Below are 18865 nucleotides of genomic sequence, written 5' to 3'. Positions count from 1 at the left end.
TTAAAGAGGGAGCCGGGCAGAGGGCGGAGGGTGGGGCACAAACATGGCGCCTGCTGCGCTCTGCCTCCGCCAGAGGAGTGGGGGACGCCGCGGCCGCTTAAGTGCCTCTGCCATGGCCATAACAGTACACTACAGTAGCCGAGCCGTTGGCGGAGCAACAAAAGCCGCCGCTGACATGCCGCTTATTATTTATGTATTTTAATAACAGGCAGACGACGTCGCGACAGCAAAACCAAAGAGGATGTACAGGAGGGGCGCAGGGGAGCGGAGGGGCGCGGAAGGGGCGACACCAGCGGAATGAAGTACAATGGCCGACAGGCTACAAAATGGACATTGGTTAATGCGACAGCTGCTGGCTGCTGCTGGGTAGAGGAGATCGAAAAACCAGAGCAGCGGCAAGCAACAAAAAACAAAGCGAATCGAAACGAAACAACGGGAAAAAGCCAAAGCCAAAGCTTTAGATACTCTTAAAACTATATATATTTATATTTATCCTTCTATAAGGGATTTATTGGAGAAGAAGGATCTTCTTTTAATGGAAAACTTTTCTAAGAACATTGTGGAACCCAATAACAAAACCCATTCAGAGTCGAAGAAAACATCGCGAACATCGCAGTGCTGGAGGATCATGCTGCCAAGCAAATGTTGCCGCTGCCAGACAACAGACATGTTGCGGAAGTCGTGAAGACGTTGACAGATGTTTCTAGCGACAGTGTGACCAAGGAAATGTTGCTAAAGATGCGATACGCCATCAAAGCAGCCGCTGGACGATCATGTGGCCAAAACAATGATGCCTCCAATAAAGGATTCAATGGGAAACAGATGGCAGAGTCTTTTGGAGATTCTGCAGATCTTGGGAGGATTTGGAAGGCTCTGGTTACCAAAGTTAAGCGCTAAACTCTCTTCAAGGGTACAAAAGTCACGGAAAAAAGCACCTATCAAAAAAAGGAAAGAGCATTGCGGCTACTGCTTTTGTCAGGATATGGACAAGCCAAACCACTCCGCGCTACGTATACTTAATGTGAAGCGCGACTTGAACTTAAAACTCAAGTGGAAACTTAATTGAAATGTTATCCACAGCTTCTATGGTTATAAATGCATTTTTAAAATATATATTTCCATGCAGATACGGCAAGGACTCCACTCGTTGCATAATTAATGCTCTGGGTTTTAAATGTACATTTACAATGCCGTTACATGATGCCCCAGTGACGCCGATGTCGAAGGATGTCGAGACTTACAGCTGCGACTGCGACTGCGACTGCTGATGCGCATTAAGTGGGGGCGCATGGGCAGGCCAGAGGCTGGATACGGAGACGGCCACGGCCACGGCCCGAAAGCTCCTGCTGATTAACCACAGTCAGACGGATATAAATGCCATATACTCCACACTCACATTCGTATCCATTCCGTTGTAAGTCGAAGCCAAAGCAGCGGCAGAAACGAAGCTGCTGCCTCCTGTGGGGCAGGCTTAATGAAATTATCATTTTCATTTGCAGTTTTCAATTTTAAGATTCATTGTCTTGCGGCCACTGGGAAATTTCCGGAAAATTTAATCAATTTTACAGCGAATGGGGAATGCTCTAAAGGAGAAACAATAGAGAAGGAAATCATGACTTAAGCCATTATTATGACATCATTTAGGGACTGTTGCAAAGGAAATGTTGCCCTTGTCACATGTTGCCGCTAACGATATGTTGCCATTGGCAGATGTTTCTTTCAATGGCTCTAAGAGCGTTTTCTTCGGCACCAATTTATTTAATTATGTTTATTTATTATATAGTTAAATTCTTGTACTTGTTTTCGTCACATTTTCGACATGTCAAAGTGAAAATTTTCTTATTTAATTCCAAGGCTTAATGATTATGCTCCAAGGGGAAAACTAATTTGGAAGAAAATTAATTTGCATGAAATTTTCTTAATAGAAAACAGAAGAGTGGAAAGCTATTGCAAGTCAACGAATTTGTGCAAATAATATGCTTTTGTTTGAATTTAATGATTTAAAGGGAAACCAAGCGATTAATAATATCTTAAACGTGCTTAAAATCTTAATTCATGTTCTTGTTCCATTCACATTCTTTGAGCTGCAAATTTTCCTTTCACATATTATCCAATTTTCTTATTCACTCAAAAATATGGAAATTATCGAGCCAAGAAATAAAATATTTTTTCATTAAAACTTTTATGCTTAATCTGTGTAAATATTATTCCCTCAATATTCACGACTCTTCATCTCATAGCATATTTCCTTAATTCTCTATTTTCCTTAGGTTTCCCGTGTGTTTATCTATCCCTCATTAAATGCTAACCCTGAAAGTATGCTACAATTTTGCCCCGCCTGCATTTCGCATTTAAATGCGTGCGCTGAAAAGTATGCTGCATTTTTTTCTGATTCTACTGCATCCACCAGATGTTGGGCGCAAATTAAAAGAACAGCATACGCAATGCTGTCCTTATTGTGTGTGCTGCCACCCATCTCATTCACTACCCCCCCTCTGCCCATTCCATCCCCTCTCATTGCCATCCCGCAGCGAAGGAGAGAGAATAAACTGCATAGAAATTAAGCATACGCAGCGTGTTGCTGTTGCTCCTGCTGCTCTGGCTGCTGCAAGCGCCACAGTTGCAACAGCTGTTGTTGTTGTTGCTTTTGGGCGTTTTTAATGAGCAAAAGCAAGCAGCGGGCAGGCAGGCGAAAGGCGGGAAGGCGGGCTACAGCTCGAAAAATTTCTTTCGCCTTAGTCGATATTCATGCATAAACATTCACAGCTACCTTGGGCTGGAAAGAGTCGTGGCAGCTCTCTGATTGTACAATGTAGTACATACATATGTAAATGTGCCTTATAGCGTTGCCATAACATTAATTTTGTTAATTAAAAGTTTTCGCACTGCTTTAAAGTTTACTGCCAGCTGTTACTGTCAGTCAGGCGGCCTTGTAACACTAAGGCTATGCATATGTGTCACCCCCACAGAGAGAGAGACAGTCATAGATGCACACACACACACACACGAATAGGGTCACACATGCGGCACCTGGCCTACAGGGAAGGCCAGAGACTTCACTCCGTCCAAAGGCAACTTTTCCTGCCAACAAAAACTTTTCCCCAAACAACACTTGTCGTCGTCGTCGTAGTCATCGTCGTCGTCGTCTCTTCTCTACTTTTCTTTTGTAATTGTTTCTGCTTTTTTGCTGATTATTATTGTGCCCACAAATCTTTAAAGTGCTGCTCGTTCGAGTGTTTTCTCGAGCACTTTTCAAGGGCTTCTGCATTGATCAGAAAACTTGCAAACATTGTTAAAAACTTGCATGAGCTGTGGACACAAAACCCACAGCAAAGGAATCTGCATAAATATTGAATAAATTCATTACATTTAAGTGTTCAAAGGAGTTTGGGAATCACCATCCATCCTTGGATAAAAGTTATCCATTGGTTTGGTTGCAGGTAAAAAGGAGTTGAAAAACCCAAAAGATTATCGTTTGGCTCGTCTGAAAGTTGATAAATAAATCGTTGATCTGTTCTTCAGTCCATGGTATCCAAATATCGCACATGAGGTTTCAACCTTAAAGTAGCTCCAGTTCCTCTCCACCCCCCCTGCCTTGGGGCTATATTTCCCATTTTCATTGCTGCTGTATTGCTGTTTTGGATGCGTTATTGCCTTTGACAATGTCACAGTGCCATCGACAGTTTCCGCCAAAAAATTTCGGTATTTTTTCTTTTTGGTGGCCCTTTTCTGGCATCAAACTGAAAACTTACAGCCGCATGGCGCGCTCTTTGTTGTCGAATCGAAAGTGCTGCATGGGGCATGGGGATATGGGATGCCATATGAGAGGAGAGTCGGGAGGGACGGGGTGTGGGGTGAGGGGATATTTTATGAGCTCCTTTGGCACTCTCTCTCTCTGATGGCCCAGTCATTTGCACAAGTCGTGACATACTAACACGCTTCCCGAGGTCGTTCGGGAGAGAGAGCCAAAGGGTAGAAGGGCAGAAGGGGCTGCAGAAGGGCAGAGTGCCCCTGGAAGGCAAAGTGTCGAATGCCGCCAGCTTGCCGCTTTCTCTTAGCTTCTCATCTCAGGCGGGTGCCTTTCTTTACGATACTCTTTTTAGATGGTGCTATAAACAAACTGGGGGTGTGTGTGATGGACAAAAAGAAAGAAGTTTCGACCCTATAGAGTATATCCTTGATAAAACATCAACAGAAGAATCGTCGGTACCCAGGTTCTCTTTGCTTCCTTAGAAATTTGTTCTTTGTGAAGATCTTCGGTCTTTTTTATGCCTATTTGTAGGATCTACTAAGATCCATTCATTATATCATAGATCTTCATAGAAACCAGCATAGAAAAGCAGAAAATTACAATAAATATTAACAAAACCTTTACAGACCGCAGTTATAGTATTATTTGTGGTATTTTTGTTGGTATATCTAGTAATTTTGATGGTATATTTTTAGTAATTCACTAAACAGAAGTATTCTTTTAATATTTATAGTATTTTCATGGTATTTTCTAGTCGTCTAGGTATTCTATAAATATTTTCTGACATTATTTCTAGACATTTTCTAGTATTTTTCTGGAATATCTTTTGCTAATGCAGATGTTTGTTACAGTTAAAACTAATTTCCAATTTGCTGATGTTTTTCTAGTATTTATCTAGTATATATCTAGTATATTAGTTCAATAAACTTTTCTTTTGTTTCTATGTTTTAGTAAAAGGTTTATTATATTTTCCTTGCGAGCCCCTAGATCCTTCAGGGTATCCCCAACAGCGACCCGTCGAAACCAAAAGCTTTTCTTTCTTGTTTTCCCTTTTCCTTTCTTTTTTTGTATATGTGTATGCAAAGCGGCCATAAAATTTGCAAAAACTTTTAATGGTTCATAAAATATTTAACGTAATGGCGGCAAACGGGCCAAGCCGGTTAAAGAGGCGAAAAGACCAAGAGGTCAGAAGGCTATGACGAGCGACCCCAGGCTCCAGGCTCCAGAGTCCAGGGTCCAGACCGAGGAGCCGGGCCCCAGGGGGGCAGGGCACAGGCAAAAGGAGGGGACCCCAAAAGGAGATTTGTTGGCTGCCAACAGGCCGCAAACGATGCAGCAGCAACAAAAGCACTGCACATGCCACTTGCCACAGCCTGTCCGTGCCGTGCCGTGCCGCCCCTCCCCCTGATCCCTGGTCTGCTGCAATTTATTTAAACCACTTTTCCACTTGTTGTTTTTCCCTCGCTCGCTTCTCGTTTCCTGTTTCTCCTCTACACTCGTATTTTTCCTCTCTTTTTTCGGTGGCGGGGGGGTGGTGGCTGTGTGGTGGCCTCCCCACATAATTGCAAATTATCGCTTCAGCCATCGTGGCATCGTGGCCATTTTTGGAGCGGATTTATGTCCGAGTGCGGTGCCCTCAGGTGTCGCATCCTCTAAATTAATGCCATGTGCATGTTTTAATTGCAATTGCAAGCCGAGTGGGTGTGCCCCTCTGCCCCTCTGCTGCTGTCTGCCCCATCCATTCACGGGGAAGGCCAATAAATTGTTCCTGCTCCTCTCCTGGGATTCCATAATTCGCTGGGGCGTTGAAAAGTCGAATTCGATTATCAGCTGTGTATATGACAGGATATTGGAGGGGCACTGCAGACAGCAGGGCGGGAGGTTCCAAGGGGGGGGCGGGGGGCGTCTATGCATTGGCGCCTTCAATTTATGGAATGGTTAATGGAATCACTAAAGCGTTGATGGGTTTCCTCACGGTTGGCGAGAGTTGATCAATCGATTGGGGCTTTCACCTAAACAAGAGGAAGAGTTGAGAGAATGGGTGGATATGGGAAGACAATGCCTGATAGAGAGGGGGATTTTAGATGTGTCAATGAAAGGTCTCTATGCTATACTTGGTACGTGTTTGCTGTTGCAGGTATTTGGGAATTATCTCTAAAACAATTCCTTAGAGAGAATTCATTGAAATTCACAGACTTTATATATAGGGTCGGAAACCCTTCCCTCTGGGTGTTGCTTTTATCACAATTCTAATATACCCTAATATACCCTATTCCCTCGAGTACCTGGTATAAAAAGACAAATATAAATATTTATAAAAGAGAAAAACCAAAAAAAATATCAACCAAGAACTTTTTGGTAATATCTTTCAAATACTTTAGGTGCTTAAAATTTTTAGGAATATCAGATCTCTGATAGATCTCCATTGATCTTCTTATAGTAGTATTTTATTGGTTCCTTTAGTGTTTTCTATTGTATTTTATACATTTTCATCAGTAACTATGAATTTTTCATGAAAAGAGTCCTCTAGTATTATTTTGGTATTTTTTCTAGAGCACTACACAACAGATTGAATGATTAGTATTTGTTTAGTATTTATAATATTTTTCTAGTATTTTTAATAATGTCTAGTATGTTTTTCTGGTATTTTCTTGTAATTTCCAGTAGTTTCTGGTATTTTAAAGTATTTTTCTGGTATTTTTTCTAATATTAATATCAAACACAATACTCCGCCTCTGAAAAGTGGAAAATGTTTTCAAAGTTGCTCTTAAGTTCCTCAAATCTTTCATCAGAGAGTGATCTCCCTCTCCCCCCTTTAAAATTCCCCCACTCGTTTCACTGCACGCACACCAGCAACCATCGCCCACATTTATAATATAGTAATTACCGCCTTGAGTCGCGGCCTATAATTTTGTGGCAGCCACACGAACAGAAGGCGGTAGAGGATGTCACATTTGCGGCGCATCGTCTTGCGGCGGAAGTGGAGCCGGGCCGACGACGACGACGACGACTACGGCCGGAAACGGAAATGCGCGAATGTCAAGGCAGCAGATGAAAATGGAAAATGGTTCCCCAAGCGACGTTTATCCCAAAGAAAAACCTACTCTAAACTTTCGAGCACAGACAAAGGAGTTGACAGCAAGAAAATGTCCCAAAAAAAAAGGAAAAGGGGAAGAGCACGTGACAGGCAGTGATTAGAGGGTAGCAGAAAGGGGCGAACCCCCACAAAAAGATGAAGATGATCGGCTGCAGTTGTCAATTGAATGCGAGTGAAAAGAATGCTACTTTCTTTTGCAGAAAACTCTCTCCATCGTGCCATCTTCTTTCCCTTTGTGTGTGTGTGTGTGTGTGTGTGTGTGGGCGTGGCTTTCCGCTCTCACGAAAAGTGAAAATGCCAATGAAAAAACATTTGCATGCAAATGCAAAACATAGTCAAAGGCAACGTTCTGTTCCGTGCCCATTCCCGTTCCCCTTCGCCCCCCCCCACCAATTGCCAGTTTTTGATGCTCCAAGCATCACGTACGTGGCTCCAAACGGAAGTGCCACTGGCTCGAAGGAGGGGATGTGTGGGGGCGTGTGCCTGCCTGCCTGCCTCTCCTTTTAATTTTAATGCGTGCAACACGCTTCAAAAAATTAAACGTCGGTTTACTTTACCGCCTCGGCGCAACGCCGCCCACCCCCCCTCGAAAGTTCCTCCCACTTTTTGGGGCGTACAACTTTTCGAGGCAGACAGAATATTCTCCTGCTGGTGGGTTTTCCTTCCTCGTTTTTTGTGCTCTCTTTTTGGTCCAAACAAATAGGCGTCGATTAGGCAAATCAACGCATTTGTATGCAGATTATGTGCTGCTGGTGCTGCCGCTGCTGGAGGAAAACACAGCCAGCGATGGACAGGAAAATGAGGGGAGAGCAAGTGGGCGGGGGCAGACACATGGGAGGGGGGGGGACTCCCTCTCTGGCTGTTGTCTCTAATTGCGACTCAGTCTTTTAGGCGCTCAACTGGGCGTATGCGTGATAAAAACACAGTAAACGTTTAAGAGGAAAAACCTCCCATAAGCAGATAAAAGATGGCAAGCCCCAATAAGGCTAAGCATGGCTGTGGGTTTGTTTCAAGGTTAAGAGTCAATGGAAATGGGGAAAAAGTGTGAAGAAAGGGCCTGCTGAAATGGTGATAATTTATAGAAATTCATGATTATTTGTATGGCGAAAATGTGGACAAGGAAAAAGAAGGTAATAGAAAGAAATGTGTACCAAAAATACGAATTATGGCATTTTATATTCATGTCAAAGCAAAACGTATTATAAATTTTTGGAGACTATAGAAATCTGAAGGAAAAAGTAAAAAAGAATAACTAGTTATGAGAAATAATTTCCATGGCTGAACAATTAACTCCATTAAAGACTCAAATTTATGTCAAAAATACTTAAACAAAGGAATAAATTCAAGATTTTTTTCGTAGTTTTAGCTTTAAAGACCACATTTTAAACAAAAAAATATCACAAACAATGAGAAAAGTGCCTCATAATCGCATGTAAACTATTGAATAATGATGCAAGATAAATTTATAAAAATAATATAACTTATTTCCCTATAAATCGCCTACTTTATTACCTCCACACTTTTGCCCAACTTTAAACAAAATTGAAGCCGAAACCCACAGAACGCCGCACGTTTATCTTATGACATCTGTTAAAGCACCTCCAATTCGAATGGAATTCTAAGCACAAATTCAAACGTAGGGACAGGAGCACACGGCACTTGTCCCAGGCATCACCCCTCCGCCCCCTCGTACGTCCCCCACATTCCGACTCCACATCAAAAGCGAAGCGATGCGATTGTCTGTCTCCATTTCGCCCTATCTCTTCGCGGGAGCAACATTGTCATGTATCATTACCATTTCAATTCACTTGACTTCCTCGTGCCCCAGCCACCGCCCCCGCCCCCGCCCCCACCTTCACAACTTATTCCTGCCACATGTCTCGCTTTTCGTGTAATTTCCTGCCACTCTGGATACTCGTTTTTTGGTGCCGCGTGTCTCTTGAGTCGCGCTTTAAACAACAAAGATCTTGTGCTAATTTCAAGCGATTGCTTTACAACATTTCAAATACCACATGCCGCTAAAGCACCATCCCAGCCCCCGCCCCCGCCCCCGCCCCTGCCCCTGCCCCTGCCACAATCAATACGAGTACGAGTACGGGTACGGGGGTACTCGGGGCAGCAACGTTTGTGTTTTGTTGTGCCGCGTGTTGAATTTCAATGCATACTTTTAGGCCGTACATCAAAAAAATATTTGTTTGCCATTTCACATATCACAAGGACGACGGCAAAGCGCTTCGGCCTCGGCTTTACGGCGTGGGTGTTTGCCTGCTGATACCCTGGATTTAGATGGCCCTCAAAGGGATGCTGGATGGAAGAACAGAGAGAGGGAATCATCAGATCTATAGAGATCTTTCTGTGGAGATCTCTTTCCATTATTGAGGCCATTCTAAAGGGGAGAGTGTCTACATTTGGTGGAGATATATACAAAGACATTATCGTTCAATCTAAAGCACATTTGGATAGCAGATACCCAAGATACATCTTCCGCTCTACTCCCTCCATTTAATGCCCCAAGAATTCTCTCAATCTGCATTTCTTAAGATCGTCTAGGGTATCTTCTAGTCGTAGCCCCCACCCATTAATCTATATCTCTTTTACTGGCTGTTGTTTTTGCCACATTTCCCTAGGACTCCGCTGACTGCAGGAATCACATGCGTTTGGCATTTGACGCCAAAGGGAGAGAGAGAGAGACAACAACAACGAAACCCGCTGACGATGACGACTTTTTTTCGTTCGATTTCTTTGCCATTTTCTTTGGGGGTTGCCCTTTGTTGTTGTTGTTTTTGGGGGCCTGTTTTATACCACTTGCAAGTGGATTTATTTAGCAATGCCCCAACGGAATTTTAATGGATCCGATACCTCTCTCTCTCTCTCTCCTTGTCCCTCTCCCTCTCTGTCCGAACGTGTCTTGTTCTGTTTTATAGAAGGAAAATGGCCCAAAGACTTTGGCGCCTGCTTAAAATTTCACTCATGTGGCGACGCTGGCGCATTCCCAGACCCCTCCCTCCCCCTAGTGTAGGGACGGGGAGGGGGGGGCACTGACATGCTGTATGCTCGTCTCCCGCTTGTTGGGGTCACCATTTTACAGTTAGGGTCGTGTTTGTTTTTGGTAATTCGTTCGCCACGAGGCTCCAGCTCCGTCGCTCCGTCATCGGCTCCGTCACCGGCTCCGACTCCGGCTCCGGCTCTAGCTGTGGGTCCTCCGTTTTATGTACATTTCACTTGGCCCTTCGCGCGCATAAAATGCGAAATTTAATTAGTCGTGTAGGTAAAAATTACATTTAAAATTATTTCGCTCTCGTGGACAACAGCAACAACAACAAACAGAGGCAGGGGCAAAAGCAGGGGCCGCAAAAAAAACAGTGGTGGGAGGAGAACCAACAGCAGCCCACAAGAAGCACTTTCAGATACCTTTTATGAAGATACACCCAGAGAAAAAAGGCCTGGAATTTGTATATTTACATGTAGATTTTCTACCGCAGTGGAAATCGTAAGAAGAAAGTGAATTCGGGAGAATTTTTGGGTAACGCAGCCTGATATTTGCCAATATTCCATAGATTATAGTCAAAGGTGCACCAGTGGAGTAAGACCCTCTTATTGTTCGTCATTTGCAGTGCCCACTGTACCACTTAAACGAGTATATACATACGACAGCAGCCTATGAAGCCCTTTTCCCTTGTCTTCAGCTCGCGCCTTTCCTTCTTTTCTTTACTTTCGCTCTCGTTGTCTCGCGCTCTCGCTGTCTCGATCTGTTGTGCTCTCGTTTCTGTCGTGCTCTAGTCGAAGCCTCGCTTAAATTAGAGCGAGTACAATTCGCCCGCCTTCCTTTGAATTTAGTTTTGATCTAGCACTGACTTCTCGCACTTGGCATAATTGATCTTCAATCTGGTAGAGCCCTGCGTTTTCAAGAAGTCTCTGTCTGGAATTTATCCACTTACTCGTCGCTATCGCTTTATTACTATTCGACCTATCCGAATAAACCTAATTAAAGCAAACATTACGCTGTTGAAAAAGCTCAGTAGGTTAGGTTAGGAAAGGTTAACCCAGACGACCCTTAGCGGGGCCACACATAGGCCAATATGGCCCTGGTTAGGGGTAAAAACCATCGCGGCAGTGCCTATGGGATACAGCTGTCTGTCCTAAGCTCAGTGGATTGACAATAAAACTAAATCGCGGTAGGCTGGTAAATGTAAGAACAAGTATTTGAAACTTCACGGCTCGATCTCCGCTTAGGTCTGCTCTGAGCGCTGCGATTCTCCTCTCTGCTGTGTTCCCCTTCTGCCGTTGCTTCTCATCTGTTGTTCCTTCTTACATTATGTATATACTAAATCCAACCTGTATCAGATCCTTTGTGTAGTTGCAAACTCGTCTCAGTCGAAGGGCTAACTGGTTTAGGCATAATCAAGTTTATACAGAATAATTGGCAATTCTAAAAGACAGGTTTTTCATTATCTGGCTTCATTGATTTGGCTTTGATTCCACTATAGGCATATGCAGGCCACGGCCCTTGGCCATTTGAGTGCTGACTCTGACGGCGACAAGTTCTGAGCAAAATGCACATCACCTTCGAGATCCTGAGTTTTTTGTTGCTTCCCATCTTGCTGGCCAGAGGCGAGATCCAGTGGAATGAGGACTGTAACTTTGAGCAGTCGATTGATTTGGGAGCTTCGTTTTATTTTAGAAGTCCCAATTATCCCGCCCAATACCAACCCGAAACCAATTGCAAGCTCAAAGCAGCAACCAATTGGGCTAATAACCAGCTGGAACTAAAGTGCAACATCGACATACCAAAGGATGTGAGTGCCTGAGACAACAGTTGGACTACTTTTAATTATTAACTATTATTTTAATATTTAATAATTTTAGAAAAAGGGCTGCATCAATCACCGAATGGTTGTGATCACCTTCGTGGATTCAGTTGAAAACCCCAAAAGCACTCGCGTTTACTGCGGAAAAAGGGAATTCACCGAAACAATTTTGGATCCAAAAAAATATGCGCAAATGTACGTCGAATTCACCTCCAATGGCAATAAAACGGGCAAATTTGCGTGCACAGTTTCTAATAAAGGAGTCAAATAAAATTAACATTATTTATAGTAATTCAAAAAATCAAAAAAATAAAATTTTTAATTTTTTTTGAATATTTTTCATTGATAATTCTATAATAATTATTTTTCAGCAAAAAATAACTCATTAATTAATCATTATATTTGAGATTGAATTTTTTTGTAATTAATAAAAATATATATTATCACCGAAAAATGTGCTTAAAATTGAAAATTTCTACGGGTATGATTTTTTTGTTTACAGAAATAAATATAAAAATTCAATATTTACGATTCCTGTCTTTTTAAATGCTAAAATGCGAAAAATAAGCTGCAAACATTTATTTGATGATAATATTTTGATAAAAAAAAAAGAAGGGCCTTCAGACCTTAATATAGTACTATGTACATCCGTGTTTGAGTATTTATATTCCATTCAAATGAATAAATTATATATTTAACGAGTTATTTTTACCGTCGATTAATTAATATTTATTTTATTAAGAAAATATTATTATTGAAATACCGCTAAAAAAGAAACTATAATTTCGGGACGGCGGGAATTCCGCCCACAACAAACGTTGAAGTATTTATTTAACTTTCGGTTCTTTCTGCTTGTTTTTTAATTTTTTTTTTGGTTGTTTGGAGTAATGCTGTTGTGTGTGTGACCCCCGGGCTCTCCGGCACTCCCAAACCGAACGAGAGAACCTCACTTAACCTCACTGCTTACCCGGCTTACCCGCTCTCCAAACAGTGCCCACACTCGCACTCACACTCATTCGTACTCATCCACAGCCCACATTCACATTCACATGTAGTTAAGCTTCACCTAAATACATTTTTGCTAGAATAAACAAGCAACCTTGGGTGTTTACCATAAAAAGTAGGTAAACTTGAGTGCAAAAATTGCGTAGCAAATGCGGATGTATGGCCCACACACACACACACAAACACACACACACCCACACCCGTACCCATACTCACACACAAAATGCACATAAAAATGTGAAAACGAACAACATTAACAAGGACCATAAGAGAGGGTTTTTGGGCGGTACATTTGTGGGTGACGGTTTGGGTTTGTGGGCCAGGGTTGGAGCGGCAGGAAACCAGTTCTGAGCTCTGACTGAATGGAAACGAAATAAAAATAACAAGCAAAAAGCAACAAGCACAAGCAGAAGCAGCAGCAGCAGCAGCAACAGGAGCAGAAGAAAAGGCCAAATGAACAGAGAGGAGAACCTCTAAAATAGGGCGAAAAGAAAAAGACTAAAAGGATTACAGAGCTACCACATACCCATTATTCAGACAACTGTTCTCGAAAACGAGTAATCTTCAATAAGTAATGTCCAAGGCCTGGGAAAAATAGCTAAATATGGAAATTTGTTTAGTTTGAGATACTTTTGTATCAGAACTATTCTTTGAAGGTTGTTCGAAAAATACCAGACAAAATACCAGAAAATACAGCCGAAATACTTAAAATGGAACCAGAATAATTATAAAAATAATGCCAGAGAATAATTCAAAATATATTTCCACTAAAAATACTGAAATATACTAGAATATACCAAAAATACTATAAAAATTAAAAGAATACAAGAAAAATACCGAAACTACTAAATTCCAAAAGTACTAGAAAATAACGAAAATACTAGAAAATGTCGAAAATACTAGAAAATACCGAAAAATACTAAAAACCGAAAAAAACACTTTAAAATACTAGAAAATGTCGAAAAATACTAAAAACAATTCCGAAAAATTCCAAAAAATCTTTACAAATACCGAAAATACGACATTCCGAAAAATACTAGAATATTACAAAAAAATACTATACAAACCCGAAAATACTAGAAAAATACCGAAATATGCAAAATGAAATACCAGAAAGGTACTAGATGAAATACCTACAAAATACATTCGAACATTAGAACACATTGGAAAAATTAGACAAAATCAAGAAAAACAAATACCAAACAAACCAAGAAGTACTTTCCTAGATCAGGGATGGGAAAAATTAATTGAAGCTATGCTAATTGAAGTATCGATCCGCAGCATCTGCTGTGGAAAACTATTCCAGTAACATAGTAGTGAAGATCGATCAAGATTGACTCCTTCTGTTGCATGCAACACCCTACCTGAGCAAGTACAGGGTAGACAACAAACTAAAGGGCTGTCGCAGGAGCAAAAAGTAGGAGGCTCCTCCTGAGGTTATCCCCTTAGTGTGAGAAAGGTGGGTGGTGATAGGGAAAGGGGTCGTCTCCACTCCACTCGTAGCGTCTCGTCTCGGTTCGGTTCGGTTCTGACGTCGAACACATTACAAGCAAAAGCACTTTTGACAAAAGAAGGCGCCAGCGAAAAACAAACAAACAAATGGCAAAAGAAACAAAAGACAGACGGACAAACAGTAATAAGGAAGGAAAGAGACAGACGCAGAGACAGGGACAGCCAAAGAGAGAGAGGGAGGGAGAGAGACAGTAGATAGGCTCATTCATGTGCGTGTAAAGGATTTCAAGGACTACAACATTAAGCAGAAATAAGAGCAAGAGAAAAGAAAAGAAAGAAAAAAAGTATGGCAAGAATTTGGTGCATGAACAATGGGAAAAACCCAGAAGAACCCCAAAACACACACACACAGAACATCAACATCATTGAAGAGGTTGTCTTTGAGAGGGAGTCCCAGAAAAAAGAGTGGGAGGGAAGGCCCCCGACGGATATGATGTATCCCCGGAACCGTCCACTTGGGAAAAACTACGAAAGATTGAGTCTGACAGCTTCCATAGAAGTAACGCAGGCGTAATAAGCCACACTGGAAGAGGGGAAACCAAGGAGAGTTCCCCTTTGGCTATAATAATGATCCGGTGGCAATCAGAGTTGGGAATCTGGTGGATCTGGATCACTCTCCTTCATTGATTTCAACCACATTTTGTACCCATTTTGTTCAGTGTACACTCCACCCCGTCCGGATGTCATTAAGGTGTGTGCGTGTGCGTGTGGGTGTGGGTGTGGGTGGGTGTGGCAGTGGGACTACAAGTGCGAGAGCATGGAAATGAACTGTAAGCACAACTGCAGCCTGAAAATGGCCAAGTGGAATGGCCAAGGGGAAAGTGCCAAAGAGTGCAGAGCCGTGCAGTGCGGGAAAAGTGTGGGAAAGCAGAGCAAGGTTTTCCCCCCAGAGAGCTGTGCAATTCCGAGAGGACTCTGCAATGAGGACCGGTAAAGAAACCAATTTGCCAGAGAGAAAGGAGCAGCAAGCTGAAAGAGGGGCTCGCCGGGGGTCGGCGGGGGAAGAGATGTTAAACAACATTGCAGCTTTAATTCGACAACATCCAGAACAACAATCAGAGGGTCATTCGAGGCAGAGTGGCAGCGTGGCAGCATGGCAGAGCCAGCAAAAATGAAAAGTAAACCGAAACACGAATTAACGCACAGACGATGAAGAGACACAAGGAGAGCAGAACAGAAGCTGAAGCTGAAAGAAATATTACAAAAGGAAATGAGTTTCAAGAGAGTGAACGGAAAAGAAGGGAAATGATAAGGGTAGGGCATAGCGATTTCTGCAACGCAAGCCATTCGAAACTGATCGAAATTCGGTAATATTTTAGAGCCTATTCTCACTGCTAAGTCGCACTGGAAGAGGGCTAGGAAAACTCTAAGAAATTTCATTGATTAATCCTCCAAAAACAATTCCAATTCGTTTTATTTATCTTTAATCTCCAAAACGTAAGAGTTCCCGAGTATCCTCTATCTAATCACGGACGTGGCCAAAGCAATCAAAGAACCAGTGAAGCGTAGAATCTACAGACAAAGAAAGACCTTTAAAAGGGACCCAATTACAGGGCACTAAAGATCACCCACCGACGTAAGAGTCTCCAGCGATGGGGAGAAGAAAGGAATCTTGATGGTGAGGACCCTTTGGGCGCGGGCCACCATCAGGAGAGCCATCTTCTGGACGCCTACACTGTGGCCATACCAGTGACTGGCGAACGTAGAACGAGCCAGATCCGAGCACTAAATGGAAGATAGAAACGAAAGATCTCTTAAAGAAGGTTCCTCGGAGACAGAAATCTGAGACCATAAGCACCGCTTCCATGATGTGCGTCCCTCCCAGGCAATACAGATAGATTTCAGTGCCCACAGCACAGGTGTACACCAAATAAACGATGATGCCAACGCCAGAAAACTACAAAAAGAAAGAAGAGAACTCTTAAAAGATACACCAATCTATACAGATCGATATAATCCAACCCACCAACAGCATATCCACCACACTGGTTCCTATAATAAGGCTAGAGGTGACAAAATGCCCCAGGGTGATCTCCACCATGACGCCCGACAGTCGCTCCGTGAGTTCCGCCACCTCATTGTGACGATCCACCAGCCTTTCCATATCCCGCACAATACGGGCCTCATTCTCCTCGTTGGGGCTCTCTTCTATGTTGGAAACCTCCAGCAGATCGTTGACATCATCGCGCAGGGAGAGCAGCAGCACCGTCAGATACAGACAGAAGCCGAGAAAGAAGCCATCGGCTCCCACAAAGCAAACGACCGTGATGTAGCCATGCCAATGGACTAGGATGTAGGTGAGGGGGTAGAGCGGCAAACGCAGGAGAGGATCTGGAAAGCTGTGATAAGGGAAGGGAAGACTAAATTAAAGTAGAAATTTAAGAAAAATAAGCTACAGGAGCCTTCCAAGCCCCAACAGGGTGTACGAGCCATAGTCTCTCGAACTTTCAATCCCCGATCCTGAGTTTTTGTAAATTTTTTTGGGTCTAGAGACCTCAACTGGGAATCCTGGATGTGCGCCTTCAGTAAACTACTTTTTTACCATCGAAATGGATTGAGTGATGGTTTCTTTTCACAAAAAAATGCCTAATGAGCGCACAGGAACTCACTTGTTTCCAGTATCTCTACAAATTACGAGGAAGTCTGTTATCAATGGCCGTCGAACACAAGAGGAGGCAGACAGGAGGCCATTGATAGATGCCCCATTATCTGAGAGATGGGAAAACAGCCCTCATACCTTTCACTCACATCATTTTAAAGGGCGTCTCGTAGATCCAGTCCTTGCCATGGGCTCGTCTCAGCACATTGTCCAGCAAATGCCTCACCGAGTAGGAAGTGCTCGTGCAAAACCCCGCGCAGAGGAGCACTGTCGTCAGCCGGGTGGCCAGCGTAAAGAACCGCTTCTTGTAGGCCAGCTTCCGCTCCGAGTGCTGTGCTTCCGTCAAGGTTCTGACCCTGTGAATCAACGACTTGAGCTCGTCCCGGTAATACCAAATGCAGACCATCTTCAGGAGGGACAGAATGCTCGAGGCCACTGGACAGAGGGCGTCCAGGGCCGTCGCTATGTCAATGGATATGTAGTGTATGCCGTAGTAGGCCTCCGCATAGCAGCCGTAGGCCAGGATGAGAAAGTTGAAGAAACTCCACAGACGAAGGCCCAGAGTGCGCTCCTGTTCCGGGTAGAATCCAATCAGCGACAGTGCAAACTTTGGCACCAGAAAATAGTGCCTTTCCATGGCCAGTGACGAGGTGAGGAATCGAGGTAACATCTCGCTCTCTACTGCCGCTCTCCGTCTGCACTTTCCAGCTCATAATCCCGGTCGTCCTGCTGCCTTTTATAGCCTTAGCACAGAGGACTCTCCTCCTGCGTTGAGCAGCATAATTGATGAGATGGGCGTTGTCCTTGCTTCGTAGTTCAATAAGTTTTCAGATTGTTAACCCTCAATTAGGCAACCTTTCTCGGTGGGGGGGTCGAGGGTACTACTGCTACAGGCTTATGCGGGGGGGGCGTGGCAAATTGGGCGTGTTCTGGTAATTAAACTTTAGTTTTCGATAAACGATTTTCAATGACCTTTTGCGGCATGAATTTTATGTCCGTGTGGCAGGTACAAGCCATGCCACTGCCACAGAGGTAGACCCACCCACCCACACAGAGGCGTAGGCGGAAAGGGGTTTCCGTTTCTTGGCTTAAACTCTTCAAACATCTCTGAATAGAATATCGAAAATGCTCTCTCCCTCTCACAGTGTGGCTTAGCAGTCCAAATAGTCCAAGAAAATACATCAAATGCTTTGTTTAAAGAAAACGAATACCTCCTTTTCCTGTTTCCCAATATTTTGTATAGAGAAATTCTAGAAATTCCCTGAAATTCCCAGGAAACAATCTTAAATTTCGTTGGTCTTTCGATTCGAGTTTAATCCAAGATTAGTTCTAATGTCTGAGCCTCTCTTTACGATCCCTGTTCCCCCCTCCCCCCCTCCCTAGCAATCGCCTCGCCATCAAAGGATATTTCACCGAAATTTCTGCATTCTGCCAGGCGCCAGCCAGCCAAAGGAGTTGCTAGTCAACTTGCAGTTTGTATAAATATTATATAAGCTACCCCGCTCCCCCCCTCCCCCCTCTCTCTGTGTGTGTGTGTGTGTGATGATTATGCAAACTGCAGTTATTTGGTGTATGCAAGGCAGGCCAATAAATTAATTTAGAGAGAAGGCAGCGCTGGTTGAATGAATGAACGAAGAGAGAGGCAGCTGGCGTTGAATGTGCCGCCTCCCCGCCTGCCTGTCTGCCACTAGAAGTTGGTCTAAACAGAACACGGCCAGAAAGGCAAGCGCAGGCAGGCCCAGGCCCCAAGCCAAAAAGCCAGGACCCAAACTGAAGCCGGAGACGGCGACGGAGACGGAGACGCCTCACTGACGAAAAGCCCCCGGAACGGACTTCGGTCTCCGGCTCTTTGCATAATTGATGGCTGCAGGTGTATTTGCGCTCAAATGAGGCATGCTAAACACATGCCTTTGACACTTATATACAGGGGTCCTGGTACTGGTATTAGTCCTGGTATTGGTCCTGGTACTGCCACACACACTGCATGCATGGAAGGTCCTGCAATAAAAAAAGAAGAAGCCCGGGCACAAAAATCAACTCGGAAAACTGTCGTGCTTTTGAGTGACCCGCCCGTAGCCGTACAGTAAATATAA

At 43.5% G+C, this 18865-nt stretch overlaps 2 protein-coding genes across 2 annotated transcripts; one reads left to right on the top strand and one right to left on the bottom strand.

Annotated features, from left to right (window-relative positions):
• The first annotated feature begins 11351 nt into the window (after window positions 1–11351).
• LOC117184041 (uncharacterized) lies at window positions 11352–11933 on the top strand. Its single transcript, XM_033380074.1, has 2 exons — window positions 11352–11644; window positions 11715–11933. The coding sequence occupies exons 1-2, from the start codon at window positions 11402–11404 to the stop codon at window positions 11925–11927; spliced, it is 456 nt and encodes a 151-aa protein (XP_033235965.1). The 5' UTR covers window positions 11352–11401; the 3' UTR covers window positions 11928–11933.
• A 3627-nt stretch (window positions 11934–15560) lies between these two features.
• Or24a (Odorant receptor 24a) lies at window positions 15561–18133 on the bottom strand. The gene is made up of 5 exons (XM_001356448.4): window positions 16922–18133; window positions 16140–16512; window positions 15972–16070; window positions 15746–15898; window positions 15561–15685 (listed from the first exon to the last, which is right to left on the bottom strand). Exons 1-5 carry the CDS (start codon window positions 17440–17442, stop codon window positions 15632–15634), a joined length of 1200 nt encoding a protein of 399 aa, XP_001356484.3. The 5' UTR covers window positions 17443–18133; the 3' UTR covers window positions 15561–15631.
• Window positions 18134–18865: the final 732 nt, after the last annotated feature.

Source organism: Drosophila pseudoobscura, chromosome 4 (genome assembly GCF_009870125.1).
Source record: "Drosophila pseudoobscura strain MV-25-SWS-2005 chromosome 4, UCI_Dpse_MV25, whole genome shotgun sequence".
Lineage (NCBI taxonomy): Eukaryota > Metazoa > Arthropoda > Insecta > Diptera > Drosophilidae > Drosophila > Drosophila pseudoobscura.
This window is presented reverse-complemented; position numbering and strand designations above follow the sequence as displayed.